General features: G+C 39.8%; 1 protein-coding gene across 1 annotated transcript; it reads left to right on the top strand.

Annotated features, from left to right (window-relative positions):
• Nucleotides 1-870: 870 nt before the first annotated feature.
• LOC132551939 (probable E3 ubiquitin-protein ligase IRF2BPL) lies at nucleotides 871-6,151 on the top strand. Its single transcript, XM_060216083.1, has one exon. The coding sequence runs from the start codon at nucleotides 1,183-1,185 to the stop codon at nucleotides 3,052-3,054; it is 1,872 nt and encodes a 623-aa protein (XP_060072066.1). The 5' UTR covers nucleotides 871-1,182; the 3' UTR covers nucleotides 3,055-6,151.
• The last annotated feature ends 8,211 nt before the right edge of the window (nucleotides 6,152-14,362 follow it).

The following is a 14,362-nucleotide window of genomic DNA, read 5'->3' as shown; positions in this document are numbered from 1 at the left end:
GAAAAAAATATTGGCAGGCTTCCAAAGTTACGCTGCTTGCGTGACGTCATTAACGCTGTCAGGCTATTTGTTTCCATGGCCGGGAAAACGAGGGCAGACACGCACAAGCCACATGAAGTCTGATAGATTTTCCATCGATTTCCTCTCCCTCTGAGAAACCCAGACAAATAAACGTTTTTGTGTCGTGTTTGCCTGCAAACCCAAGATCCTGCCTTTAATCTAGTACTATCGATGTGTTTGGCGGAGTTCATCATTCACTTCGTTCAAAATCTGTACGAGGCCTAATGTGTCACGAAGTATTCAAGGCACGAAAGCAAGTAAATTAATACTCTTTAATCAGAATGTGGAAAATAAAGTTCAACGTAGCACGCGAGACTGTCATAACATCAACAAAGCTTTTTCTTAACATTTCATGTGATTGCATACATTTCGTGTGTTTGTGTAATACGATGTATCATTCTGCTTATTTGCAATAACAGAATCAATGGAGAAAATTAATGTAAATTGAAAAAAAAAACATTTCAAACAATGCTCGGTAAAAGGGATAGTAAGTCTGAACAAAATAAGCCTTTATTGTTTAAGCTAAAAAACGAATCTCTCTAGTCGGTCAAATCACATACCAATATAACTGCCAGTGCCTAACAACAGCGGCGGTCGAGTATGTCAAACCCATTGACGAGTTGGTGAATAGAGAGCGGTATCCAGGGACAGCCGTGGCCTGTTGTCCTGGCTTTATCTATGACGTATATCACCTATTCTTGTTTGCGACATAAGCACACATATTGTATAGACAATTCACCCTTGCGTGTGTGTATAGACGCTTGCAAGGATTTTCCGCCGGTATTACTATGCAGGTTAACATTGGTATCCCCTGGTGATTGAGATATCGAATAGCGCTGTAATTCAGCTGGGTCGGTTGCGTGATTGCTTTGAGCTCTGTGCAAACGTGAATATCAACACACACACACGTACACAACACACACGGAGGTCGATCGAGTTTACAAATACAAACGCATGCGCAGACAGCCCTTACATATCGTATATTTTCAAGTGGATGGCGGTAGTGTGACTCGGTTATGAATCAATTCAAGGCGTATCGGGAATATTTGTGCTTCTACTACACGTCTAACGTGAAGTTTGGTTATATGTGCGGCTGACTGTGAGAGGCGTACGTTCGGCACCATGTCAATGCCGCACAGGGCGCCCCGACAACAGTGTTACCTATGTGACTTGCCTAGAATGCCCTGGGCGATGGTCCATGATTTTACTGAACCTGTGTGCCGTGGTTGCGTCAATTATGAAGGAGCAGATCGTATTGAAATGGTCCTTGATGCTGCACGACAAATGAAAAGATCACATGGATTTCATGAATCGAGACCATCATTAAAGACACATCAGCCTCATGGGAATTTATCATCCAACAGAAATTCATCAGAACATGGACCTATGGAACCTCCGAGACCACTTCCGGGCCAAATCGAAAGGTATGAAAATAGAAATAGAAACATTATTGGTGATTACAGTGCATCTCCTCAGAGACTTACAAATGGTATTCCACCCTCAGGGCCTAACGGGGTTCATGGGAGAGGTGAGGACTCTGGTCCTGACCATCATAGGACCCCAGCTATCCCTGTTACATCACGAACTGTATTCCCAATGCATCATCCCCTGATTCACAGCACGGCTGGTATCGGAATCCTACCCCCGGGGCGACATGGGTACGGTTCAGGTCCCGGACCAAATATTGGTGGTCCCGTTCCACCAAACATCTTACACAATGGTAAACACGACGGAGACGACGCTGATTCACATAACTCACATCATAACGAGGAAAATCCATTTAAGTTCAGTTCTCCAGAGGAAATGGCCAAAAGACCACAAATTGTACGAGAAACTGTGTCAATGTTGTCATCATCGGTACCATTTGAGATAAGGTTCAAGAAAGATCATAATGTTTTTGGACGCGTATTTGCATTCGATGCCGTGTCAAAGAACGGGATTGACTTTGAACTGAAGGTGTTCATGGAATATCCGCTGGGCTCAGGGAACATTTACAACAGTGCGTCAAGTGTGGCTAAACAAATGCATCATGACAGTGGTAAAGATGTTGGCAAAGGTCTTTCGTCCGGGTACAAATATCTAGAATATGAAATGAAACATGGACTTGGGGACTGGAAGATACTCAGTGAACTTTTGTCAGAGACTGTAAGGTTTTTCAAGGAACCAGTCAAACAGGATTTACTTCCAGCACCATACGTTCATCAAAATATACCGCCTTTGCCTTCACCGTCCACTTGCTTCCGGCAAGCGACACCCGGTGTACACCCGCGGGGACTAGTGGGGCAAAATTCAGTAGAGGGTCAAGGAAAAAAACGGAAAACATCGCCAGAGCCAGATAGCGATTTCGGGGAACAACGGAAACGTCAGCAATGGATACAAAATCAAACGGAAGCTCTTAAGTTGACAATCACTTCCGCTGGCTACGGGTCGGCCAGTTCTACGTCAGTATCGCCTTTGAGTAACCATACTCCTACACCGCCCGATGGCGCCAATGGTCCCGTCCATACGGGACCATCTCCAATGGCGGCATTAATGAATGTTACTGACAATTTAGCTTCCGGCTCCGGTTCTCCGATTCGTAGTGGAAACGATGGAAACAGATCCTCGCGACACAACAGTCATTCCCCTACAAGTACACAACAGCAGACGTTACGTGGAGTGAGACCTACTTCGGGCCAAACGGGAGAGGGCACTTCAACAATGCCCGAATCAACAGTGCCCTCCGAATCGCTCAAATGTACCATCTGTCACGAACGTCTAGAGGATACCCACTTTGTGCAATGTCCGTCAATAGGGGATCACAAATTCTGCTTCCCTTGTTCCAGGGATAGCATCAAGCGACAGGGTGCAGGAGCGGAAGTGTACTGTCCAAGCGGTAAAAAGTGTCCTCTAGTTGGTTCGAACGTGCCATGGGCTTTTATGCAAGGAGAAATAGCAACAATTCTCGGTGATGACTATAAGGACATGAAAATCAAGAAAGAGCGCGATACCTGAGCGGTTTTACCAATAAAGTATTCGGTTTTACTTTCCGTTTTAAATTCCTTATGGAGTCAAATTGATGAGCAGGGATGTGAAGCAATCAAAGTTTTTTTCAACTCGAATACCATAGCGAGTGGGAAAAAGTGTACTGAAATATTAAACTGTGCAGGTACGTTTGCCTGAATGTCAAGGCAGCATGATACCAACAAGTGTGGACTCTGCCCCGAGCGATCTGTCGGGCTGTTACGTAGATATTGTGTGATGTTTTATCCATTTTGAATTAAAGTTTAGGCGCGGCACGTTCGAGAAAATGTTGATCGTGATTTGTGACCTAGGCTAGAAGTGTTATCTGTGGGTTATTTACGACTAAGGTCCTGGCCCCTGACAGTGTCTGAATAACGGAAAAGTGACAAGTGTGTCACGGGATAGCTCTTACGCGTGCCACAGTAACAATAGACGTGAAAGGGATTTATTTATGTTCCGACAAACATTTCATCTTGACCGTGTTGGCTTTAAAAAGTATTTGACATTTGTCTTAAAAATCAAACGATTGCATTTAAATGTCATTTTGTCGTTTTTATATTGAAGAAAAAAATGGTTTTCTCCAATGTTGTAGGTAGATTTTACCATATGTTAGATATACTATGGTATTTAGTTATTTAATGTAGTATTTCGCAGTCCTGTTCAGTCTCATTGTTGTTCACATAACTGGGATGTTGACGCTCCGGTTGTATCCATACCTTTTTACGTTTTGTAAAAGGTTCCATTAATTGTTTACAGTAGATTGAAATTTGATATATTGGCTGATTGGTATCATTAAGACCTTATGGTGCCATTATTTTGTTGAAGTATCGGTTTTTCTGTATTTTTTCATTGACTTCAAACTTGGTCTATATTTGAAATAGCTCGACATCACCCTACTGAATGGTTATTTTTTCACGATGCTTTTGGTGTTTTTTTAGCGAGTTGACACTGGCGATTTGTAGCAGTCCCGATTGGTAGTTGCATTGCAAGTTGTTTAAATTTGATACAAAGTTCACGTTTTGGTTTAGTGACGTGTCATGAGTCTAGATCTAATAATTGTTTTAATTGTTTTGAATCGTGTGAAATTGAAATGTGATTAATTTTTTTTCTGTTGATATATCAGATGGAGATTTTTACTGCTTTATCTATCCATGTGGAAACATTACGTTGTTTGTACCAAATGTTAAGAGTTATCTGAAACATTGGAAACTTTACATCTACTGCGAAGACATCCGTTTGCGTCACCTTAGTCAAAGAATGGAATAGTTTAAAGGATAAGTTGTCGGATTAAAGAGTAAGGATTGTTTATGAATGGAAACCAGTGAGAATTTATTGCTTTGAAATTGTCATGTGTGCCGGTTATACGCAAGACGAATTGAACCATATCCTTTGTGAAAATTTGGAACAATTAGAATTACAAAAGGGAAAAATTTGTTTTGTATCAATTAATTGATTCATAATTAAGGAGAAGCTTGTTATAAAAGTTCTTTTTACTAAGATTTGGAAACTTCAAGATGTAAACATCTGATAATATGTAACAACCCAGATGTACAACAGTTAGAGTATGGAGAAAACTTGTTCCCTTTTAAGCGTAATAAGCATGTTTATTGGTTTGTGGAATTACACCTAAATAATGCAGATAATTAGATAAAAACCTAACATTTGTGGCCCAGCTTCCATTTCCTTAAGTAATCTACCAACGTGATTCTTTCTTGAATTTAAAATTGTTCTTTGTTTTATTTCCCGAAAGGTATTAATCAAGAAAATACTTGCTTTATTTAGAATTAACACGTTTTCCTTCTAACCATTTGTTATTGTTTACAACTCAAAAGATCATATTAACACTTGTTAATGTTCACGAAATTAAATCAAGCATACTTTTCAGAACCGAAACCAGACAGGTTTGTTTAAAACCCTGAAAGCCAGCACTAAGAGTAGAAGACATACCACATGATGGTGACGCGGTTTGGGTGAAAATGTTATCCTACCAACATGTACTTGGTATATTTACTCTAAGGATAAATCAATGTACAACTAGGTCATGTCTATGAACATGTTCAGTGTAATACACATTCAAGAAACGACACGGATACATTTGTTCAGAGGTCAAGTTCGCCTAGTTAAGAGTTTTTTTCGGGGATTGGCAAAGTTCCATAAAAACGATTTATAATAATCGTGGTTTGGAGATAAGCATAGAACTAACAGATGACATTTTGTTGAGGAGAACATGCCTGGACACCCCATTGTGTCTATTAGTTTTACTCGTTAAGCTATTTTGTGTTCTTTGTGTTGGCTCAACCTAGTCAATACAAATACTAGTGTTGCGTTCTCATTATGAAATGGTCTTAGACTTGCACATGTCCCTTTATTTTGGTCTTGTCCTAGTAAAGTACGATATTGGTTGTTTTATATAGACGAATGAGTTGAATTTCAGAGTGGATATAATTTAATTTCGACTATGAAGTCCATCTTCCCATTTTGTGATTGTAATTGATTATAGACGCAATATCGTCTATACAATATCATTGATGTAAGTTATAAGGGACATGTGTGAGTCTGGGGTTCTGTAAATGGTCGTTGGCTGTTTGTGATATATTTTGTCAGACCACACGACTGCTGTTACATAAGCATATATATATATATATATAAGTATGTATATCGTGTATTGAATATCCATCTTCATTGTAACATGTCAGTGTATGATGCACGAGTAGGTATCGTCCATGAATATATGAGATTTACAGGAAAACGTGTGTCTGGCGATAAGACTTTCCCCCCATTGATTCTGTTCTAATAGAATCTATCAGTGTAGGTGCCTCGTTTTCTGTATAGATGTACTATTATACGTAACTATACGGAGGCTGTGTAAGCCAGACTTGATACACATGGTCGATACCAACCCGTACATTGTACATCAGACATCAAACTTAAGTGCTAACACCTAGTACTAACTTTCATTGTATACGATTTAACACGAAGCGTGGTCGTCATATATTGTCATTTTATATTAAATTTGTTTACAAAAATGTTTGTATTGGGAAAAAACTGTTTATTGTTATGAGAATACAACATACTAAGCGAAACTAAATCAGTGAGGTGTTTTCATTTGTCTGACCATTGAAGTTCTTGTTTCGAGGTTTTCTTATACCAGAAGATTGAGTCTTAATCTGACCACAATAAGTTATTTTCCTTTAATAGATATGGTAGCAAAATATCTAGGGTACATACAAACGATATTCATGGAACCATCTTGTCATGAACGCTAGGAGAGATCAGAAGCGCAGGACAACGAGTTAAATTATATGCAATATATATGATATTTTGTCTCTCTCAGCAAACTTAAATTAGAGCGGTTCTGAACTATTCATTTTTTTATTTGACAAAATACTGGATTACTACTGAATATGAATACGCCAAGTTTTGTCAGGGTTCAAACACGTTGTTGTGGCACCATAAAGTGGTAGGTAGCTATATCCTTCTGTTGTATATCAAAGACTACGTAACTTAACGTCTTCACGTTGACACTGTCATCTTGATAAAATTCGGAAGTGCTTGCGGGTGATTTTAAACTCGCCTTGCAGATCATTTGATTTGTTTAACCTGATAGCAGGTGATAGCAGATAACATTTTTCTTCCTCGTCGGCTTCGGATCCTTTTTTTCAAGAGTTAGCAGAAATTCATAGTTGGAAGACGGAATAATCTGGCAGAGTAAACTTGTGATGTTTATAGAACAGACTCGTGACGTCATAGCCCTACATATTGTCTATAAATGTTTGAAAACACGTTATCGACCTTCAACCCTTGTATTGTACAGAAGTACTACACACATACAAGCATAGATTATCTATACACAGATTTTCAGTTTCAAGCAATATTGGCAATGTTCCATGAGTTCTCAATGAACCTCTACATATATATATAATCCTGCTTATAAATGTAACAGGTGCTCTGATTATATGGCGCGGAGCACTTTCAATTCGTCTATAATGTGTATTGTACAACATGTTTACCCGTTATGACAGAAATTTCCATCCAACTTTTCCGCGACTACAATTTTCTCAATGAAATACTCGACACGCTTCGTTTAATCTAGGTGAAGCGACAACAAAATGACAGTGCCTGAGGACTTGTCTGTGAAATGACGTCACCGGAACTAGGGCATCTCAACCATACTCGTGCGGGAACTGTTCGGGAGGCGTCTGGAGTTTATCTTACGTATTCCAGGATTTTTAACACCCGTATATAATTTAACACGTACACTGAATACACATCTGTATTTTGCAGAGAACGTTAAACAAGCGTTTTTTGCTGTTGTGTAATCGTGACGTAATAGTCTATTTTGGGCAGGTATGCTTTAATGCGACTGATACACACTGGGAGGGAAGATGTCGTCTGCTTGAGAATGTTCGATTGCATTCGCCGACGAACCGACTGACTCACAACTTTATGTAAAATTATTTACGAAACATTTTGCGAACGTTATAACACACGTCAAACTTCATTGGCCAACTAAAGGGGTTTAAGATATAGATGGTCAGGAGGTGAAATGCGTAGCTTTTACGATAATCCTCTGACTTGGCGGGGTATCCCTGAGGCCTAGGAAAAGCTCTCTCTTTATATGCAATTGTAAAGCCATATCGCTGCAAACGTGACAGTTGCTGTGGACTACATTTAAACGCTTCCAACAGTTATTTTGGGAATGCCATGGTATGTGTGGTGTGCAAAGATCTGCGGTCGATCTCCTATCGGGCTATTAATTGGCCAATCGATCGGGGCTATCACATCACCAGACAAGCTGTCGAGTAGCAATGGCGAGGATGGGTGCCGCCGATTAATTTCCTGCAAAGATTTACAAAACACTGATAATGTATAATTACTTCGCCGATATAATCAAAGCGATGCTCGCGCGCTCGTGCAGGTAGGGACACGCCGTCCGGTGTAACCCTAACACTAATTGACCGATATTTTACGTGACTAATCTTGTTTAGGGTTTGAAATTATTTCTTCGCAGATTATTGCAGGGCAGTAAAATGGTGGTATAAGTACGGTATACATGTGTTTAGGTGATTAGCATTACATAAGGTAGTACTATGTACCATAATATAGGTCATCTTTGCACTTGTATACCATCCAGATAGCTTATCACGTTGGCTATGTGTATTATATACACGTTAGTGAATATTCTTAAATAGAACATTATAAATAACCATATCAGCTGTAAAACTGGTGTAATGGAGGTTACGACGACCTTTTCAATGTTTGCATTGTTGTATCAGCTGTACCACACGTCCGTTATTGGAGGCCTACCATCAGTAACAGCTGAAGTGACATCATAGATCAGTCCTTCACAGTATAGTAATATTACTGTAACAACTATTTTATCTACAGACGTTTTCATATCTCTGTGTTTATCTCTGTGTCGCGTGGTAATATTATCGCTCTTCAGTGACCAAGCGGGGCATGGGTGGTCACAAACAATTCACAAAACTGTACATAGGTTTACTAAATATAGCACACCTGTACAAATAGGTAGACAATCTGATGTCATACCCTGCCTATCTCGTGGCTGCCATCTTGATCTTCATGCCTGAACTGATCTTGGGTTCGTTCCAACGGTCTTTGCTCATTATCTAAATAACAAGTTCTTAAGGGTGACCTGTAGCGGCTTGTTACGTGTTTCTCCGGTTAGATTACACCACTTCCGCTCCACACATACATGTGATGAGGTCACAGTTTACTCCCACCGTCTCCCTGTCGATATTTATAGATAAGGAAATCTGAGCATTTGGGTGAAAAAAAACTTGAACCTTCGGACCTCACACCCTAGATTTCCGTACACGTTTCTTTCATTAAGATTGTAAAACAAAGAACTCCTTTCATTCAATGTTCGATAAATTGAGGCGAAAGTTTGTTATTTATTACAACATGCCTGTAATAAATCCTTTATATATAGCTCCCGGTATGTTTACCTTTCTCTCTTTTTAATAGGGTTTAAACCAATTATTTTGTATTGATTAAATTATTATATGAGGTCACAAAAGACAATGGCTTCACAGTATGTTTCAGTTGGGTATACACTTCAATTATATCGACGAATTAGCGCATATATGTATGGTTCTAATGCATGCAAGCCTGGCTGGCATTTGGTGAAGCAATCCTATGGAATATTCTTCGGATGTATTACAAATTGAATGTACTGACTGCAGCAGGCGCGTTTGTTAGCTTTGTCAGCTTTGTCGTGAGAGCTAGTGCTTTCGTGATCGCTGATTTATCGATAGAGACGGCTGGTGCACTGCAGGTATAATTTAATACATAAACACAAACCTCTAGCACGCAATTTTTAATTCTCCGTCTAGTTCAAATAACGAACAATACATTTATATGGGCGCACCTTGTATTGTATCAACATGTATCCGTGTGTTAGCCTACATTGGCACACCTTGTCAGTATATTGCTCAGTGTTCTCTCATTAGTATCAAGGTGGCCGGTCGAGCACGAAATGTGATCAATACTAGTATTGTGATGTAAGAGTCGTGACACGCGCGTGGATAGATTCCTGGCGTCAGGTAGGTCTAGAGGTGGGCACACGTGCGACTCGCAGTATACTTACCAATGTGTAGTGCATGTAATCTCGCAATCATGATTCGTAATTAACACAGGACACGAGTCTAACACCAGTTAATAACATTACAACGTGGTACTGGTCACGAGTTCAAATTCCACTGTACCAACCACGTAGTCAGTTACAAGGTCTGAAATTAAATCGTCACTTTAGCGGAACACGTATGTTAGCACTTACGTCAGTCACAATATCGATATGTACATGTATTAAATAAAGTTTCATTAGTTTATTGTTCTGAAATAAGTTAATGCGTGTGTGGACTTCGACGGAAATGCACAGAAGGTTGCAATGTCAAAGGTATTTGACAATGACACCACTCGCACCCTTCAGTAAATCACAAAATACCTTGGAATTGATCGACAGCTTTGAAGTAGTCTGACATTGTGACTTCATGTTTATAAAGGATCAAGCTCTTTCATGTTCGCGATGATCCGAACTGAATTATCGAAATATTGAAGTGAAATGTTTTCATGGTGCACTATGGTGTACCTTTTCCTTGAGTTTAAAAAAGTTGTAATAACGAGAACATGTCAAATTTGGGACTCAAGTCTTAGCCGTAGAGAAAGGATCCCAAAATAAATGCAATGCTTCTTTCACTTGCCATCGTAATGTCATGGAATAATATCTGTTTGGTACTGCTCACATTTAATGAATTACATTACTCTTCCAGCTGAAACCTTTTTAACTCTATAGAACAGACAGAATTCTGAAGATTGTACAAAAGACACAATTTAAGATAACATACCATAGAGCGAAATAATGACATATACTTTACCATACGTTTGATTTGAACTTCTACGATATCTTGAAGACTTAAGTTTTGAAACCTAGTGGCGACTGAGGAGAATTTTAAAAATGACATGTTTTCCTAATGTAAAGCTTATGCATGGCACAGCACAACACAGCAGTGGAAAGCATCAATCCCATTTAGAAATGGATACAGTAGAGCTAAAAAATAAATTAAACAGTCTGAATTTTGAAATCTAGGAGACGGTTTTTAGAAATTGTATATGCTTTTCGTGACTATATGTTAATCTTGCAACGCGTTCAGCTGTAATCCACACGCATGCAATAATCCATCGCTACCCCACATGTATGGAGGTGTCCATCTCTAGTCCACTTGTATGGAGATGTCTATCTTAGTCCACATGTATGGAGGTGTCTATCTTAGTCCACATGTATGGAGGTGTCTATCTTAGTCCACATGTATGGAGGTGTCTATCGCTAGTCCACATGTATGGAGGTGTCCATCTCTAGTCCACATGTATGGAGGTGTCCATCTCTAGTCCACATGTATGGAGGTGTCTATCTCTAGTCCACATGTATTGAGGTGTCCATCTCTACCCCACGTGTATGGAGGTGTCCATCTCTAGTCCACATGTATGGAGGTGTCCATCTCTAGTCCACATGTATGGAGGTGTCCATCTCTAGTCCACGTGTATGGAGGTGTCCATCTCTAGTCCACATGTATGGAGGTGTCCATCTCTAGTCCACATGTATGGAGGTGTCCATCTCTAGTCCAGTGTATGGAGGTGTCCATCATCCACATGTATGGAGGTGTATATCTCTAGTCCACATGTATGGAGGTGTCCATCTCTAGTCCACATGTATGGAGGTGTCCATCTCTAGTCCATGTGTATGGAGGTGTCCATCTCTAGTCCACATGTATGGAGGTGTCCATCTCTAGTCCACATGTATGGAGGTGTCCATCTCTAGTCCACATGTATGGAGGTGTCCATCTCTAGTCCACATGTATGGAGGTGTCCATCTCTAGTCCATGTGTATGGAGGTGTCCATCTCTAGTCCACGTGTATGGAGGTGTCCATCTCTAGTCCACGTGTATGGAGGTGTCCATCTCTAGTCCACATGTATGGAGGTGTCCATCTCTAGTCCACATGTATGGAGGTGTCCATCTCTAGTCCACATGTATGGAGGAGTCCATCTCTAGTCCACATGTATGGAGGTGTCCATCTCTAGTCCACATGTATGGAGGTGTCCATCTCTAGTCCACATGTATGGAGGTGTATATCTCTAGTCCACATTTATGGAGGTGTATATCTCTAGTCCACATTTATGGAGGTGTATATCTCTAGTCCACATGTATGGAGGTTTCCATCTCTAGTCCACATTTATGGAGGAGTCTCTCTCTAGTCCACATGTATGGAGGTGTCCATCTCTAGTCCATGTGTATGGAGGAGTCTATCTCTAGTCCACATTTATGGAGGTGTCTATCTATAGTCCACATGTATGGAGGTGTCTATCTCTAGTCCACATGTATGGAGGTGTCTATCTATAGTCCACATGTATGGATGCGTCTATCGCTAGTTAATGTGTATGGAAGTGTCTCTCTCTAGTCCACATGTATGGAGGTGTCCATCTCTAGTCCATGTGTATGGAAGTGTCTCTCTCTAGTCCACATGTATGGAGGTGTCTATCGCTAGTCCACATGTATGGAGGTGTCTATCTCTAGTCCACATGTATGGATGTGTCTATCTCTAGTCCACATGTATGGAGGTGTCCAAGTGTCCATCTCTACCCCACTTGTATGGAAGCGTCTATCTCTAGGCCACTTGTATGGAAGTGTCTCTAGTCCACATTACACAGTTGTCCATCTATAGTCTATGTGTTTGTGTATGGAGGTGTCTAGTTTTGTTCTATGTGCATGGATTTGTCCCGTGCAAGTGTCAAGTTTTAGAACAAGTGTTTGCATGTGTTTAATATTAATAATTGACCACGTGTATGTATGTATACAGCTTAAATCTTTTCATAAAAATAGGCGTCCACAAGATTTAGTTCAAAAGTAAGTAGGTATGCAGCCGTAGTCCACGTGTATGCTGGTGTCCTGATTTACTCACCGCGTATGCAGGTGTCCTGTTTTAGTCAGTGTGTATGCAGGTCTCCTGTTTTAGTCAGTGTGTATACAGATGTTCCGTTATAGTCAGTGTGTATGCAGGTCTCCTGTTTTAGTCAGTGTGAATGTAGATGTTCTGTTTTAGTCAATGTGTATACAGGTGTCCTGTTTAAGTCAGTGTGTATGCAGGTGTCCTGTTTTAGTCAGTATGTATGCAGGTGTCCTGTTTTAGTCAGTGTGTATACAGATGTTCTGTTTTAGTCAGTGTGTATACAGCTGTCCTGTTTTATTCAGTGTGTATGCAGGTGTCCTGTTTTAGTCAGTGTGTATACAGGTGTCCTGTTTTAGTCAGTGTGTAGGCAGATGTCCTGTTTTAGTCAGTATGTATGTAGGTGTCCTGTTTTAGTCACCGCGTATACAGAGGTCTGATTGTAGTCACCACGCTTGTAGAAGTCCTCTTTAATTAGTGTGAATGCGGGTGTCCTGTTTTAGTCAGCGTGTTTGCAGATGTCCTGTTTTAGTCAGCGTGTATGCATATGTCCTATTCTAGTTAACGTGTATGCACAGTCCTGTTTAATCCATGTGTGTTGTTAATAGATGATATGAATAAGAGGCATGTTTTAAGTAATACTGAAGTAGAACACTCACTTCGATGGTATTTTCATTAATAATTCCACTAAATGTACAGACATGAACAATTACGGAATGATGGCAGAATGAGCTATGGGTATAAATAAACATTCATCGTTTGAAGATTGTTTACAAAGTCAGTACTTTTTGCGAAGTGTCAATGCATAAGGATGTTTGGAAAATACACTTAGTTTTTCGTGCTGTCTCATAAATAAACTTCATTTGGGAATGATTGTCAGCAGAATAAAAATAAAGACAAATCTAGAAAAACTACCATGACCACCAGGAAGTACCGACAACAGATTCAATGCGTACTGAATGATGACTACATGAAACTATAAGGTACATGTTTATAAAACTACCAGTACCGACTCTAAGGTACATGTTTATAAAACTACCATTACCGGATAGTACCGACTGTAAGGTACATGTTTATAAAACTACCAGTACCGACTGTAAGGTACATGTTTATAAAACTACCAGTACCGACTGTAAGGTACATGTTTATAAAACTACCATTACCGGATAGTATCGACTGTAAGGTACATGTTTATAAAACTACCAGTACCGACTGTAAGGTGCATGTTTATAAAACTACCAGTACCGACTTTAAGGTAGTACATGTTTATAAAACTACCAGTACCTACTATAAGGTACATGTTTATAAAACTACCAGTGCCGACGTTAAGGTACATGTTTATAAAACTACCAGTACCGACTCTAAGGTACATGTTTATAAAACTACCAGTACCTACTATAAGGTACATGTTTATAAAACTACCAGTACCGGATAGTACCGACTGTAAGGTACATGTTTATAAAACTACCAGTACCGACTCTAAGGTACATGTTTATAAAACTACCAGTACCGACTATAAGGTACATGTTTATAAAACTACCAGTACCGGATAGTACCGACTCTAAGGTACATGTTTATAAAACTACCAGTACCGACTCTAAGGTACATGTTTATAAAACTACCAGTACCGACTATAAGGTACATGTTTATAAAACTACCAGTACCGACTATAAGGTACATGTTTATAAAACTACCAGTACCGGATATTACCGACTGTAAGGTACATGTTTATAAAACTACCAGTACCGACTATAAGGTACATGTTTATAAAACTACCAGTACCGACTATAAGGTACATGTTTATAAAACTACCAGTACCGACTGTAAGGTACATGTT

This window comes from Ylistrum balloti, unplaced genomic scaffold (assembly GCF_031769215.1).
Source record: "Ylistrum balloti isolate Yb309-2 unplaced genomic scaffold, AGI_CSIRO_Ybal_v1 Utg370226, whole genome shotgun sequence".
Taxonomy (NCBI): Eukaryota; Metazoa; Mollusca; class Bivalvia; order Pectinida; family Pectinidae; genus Ylistrum; species Ylistrum balloti.
Note: the sequence above shows the minus strand (reverse complement) of the source record. Positions and strands in the feature narration are given on the sequence as shown.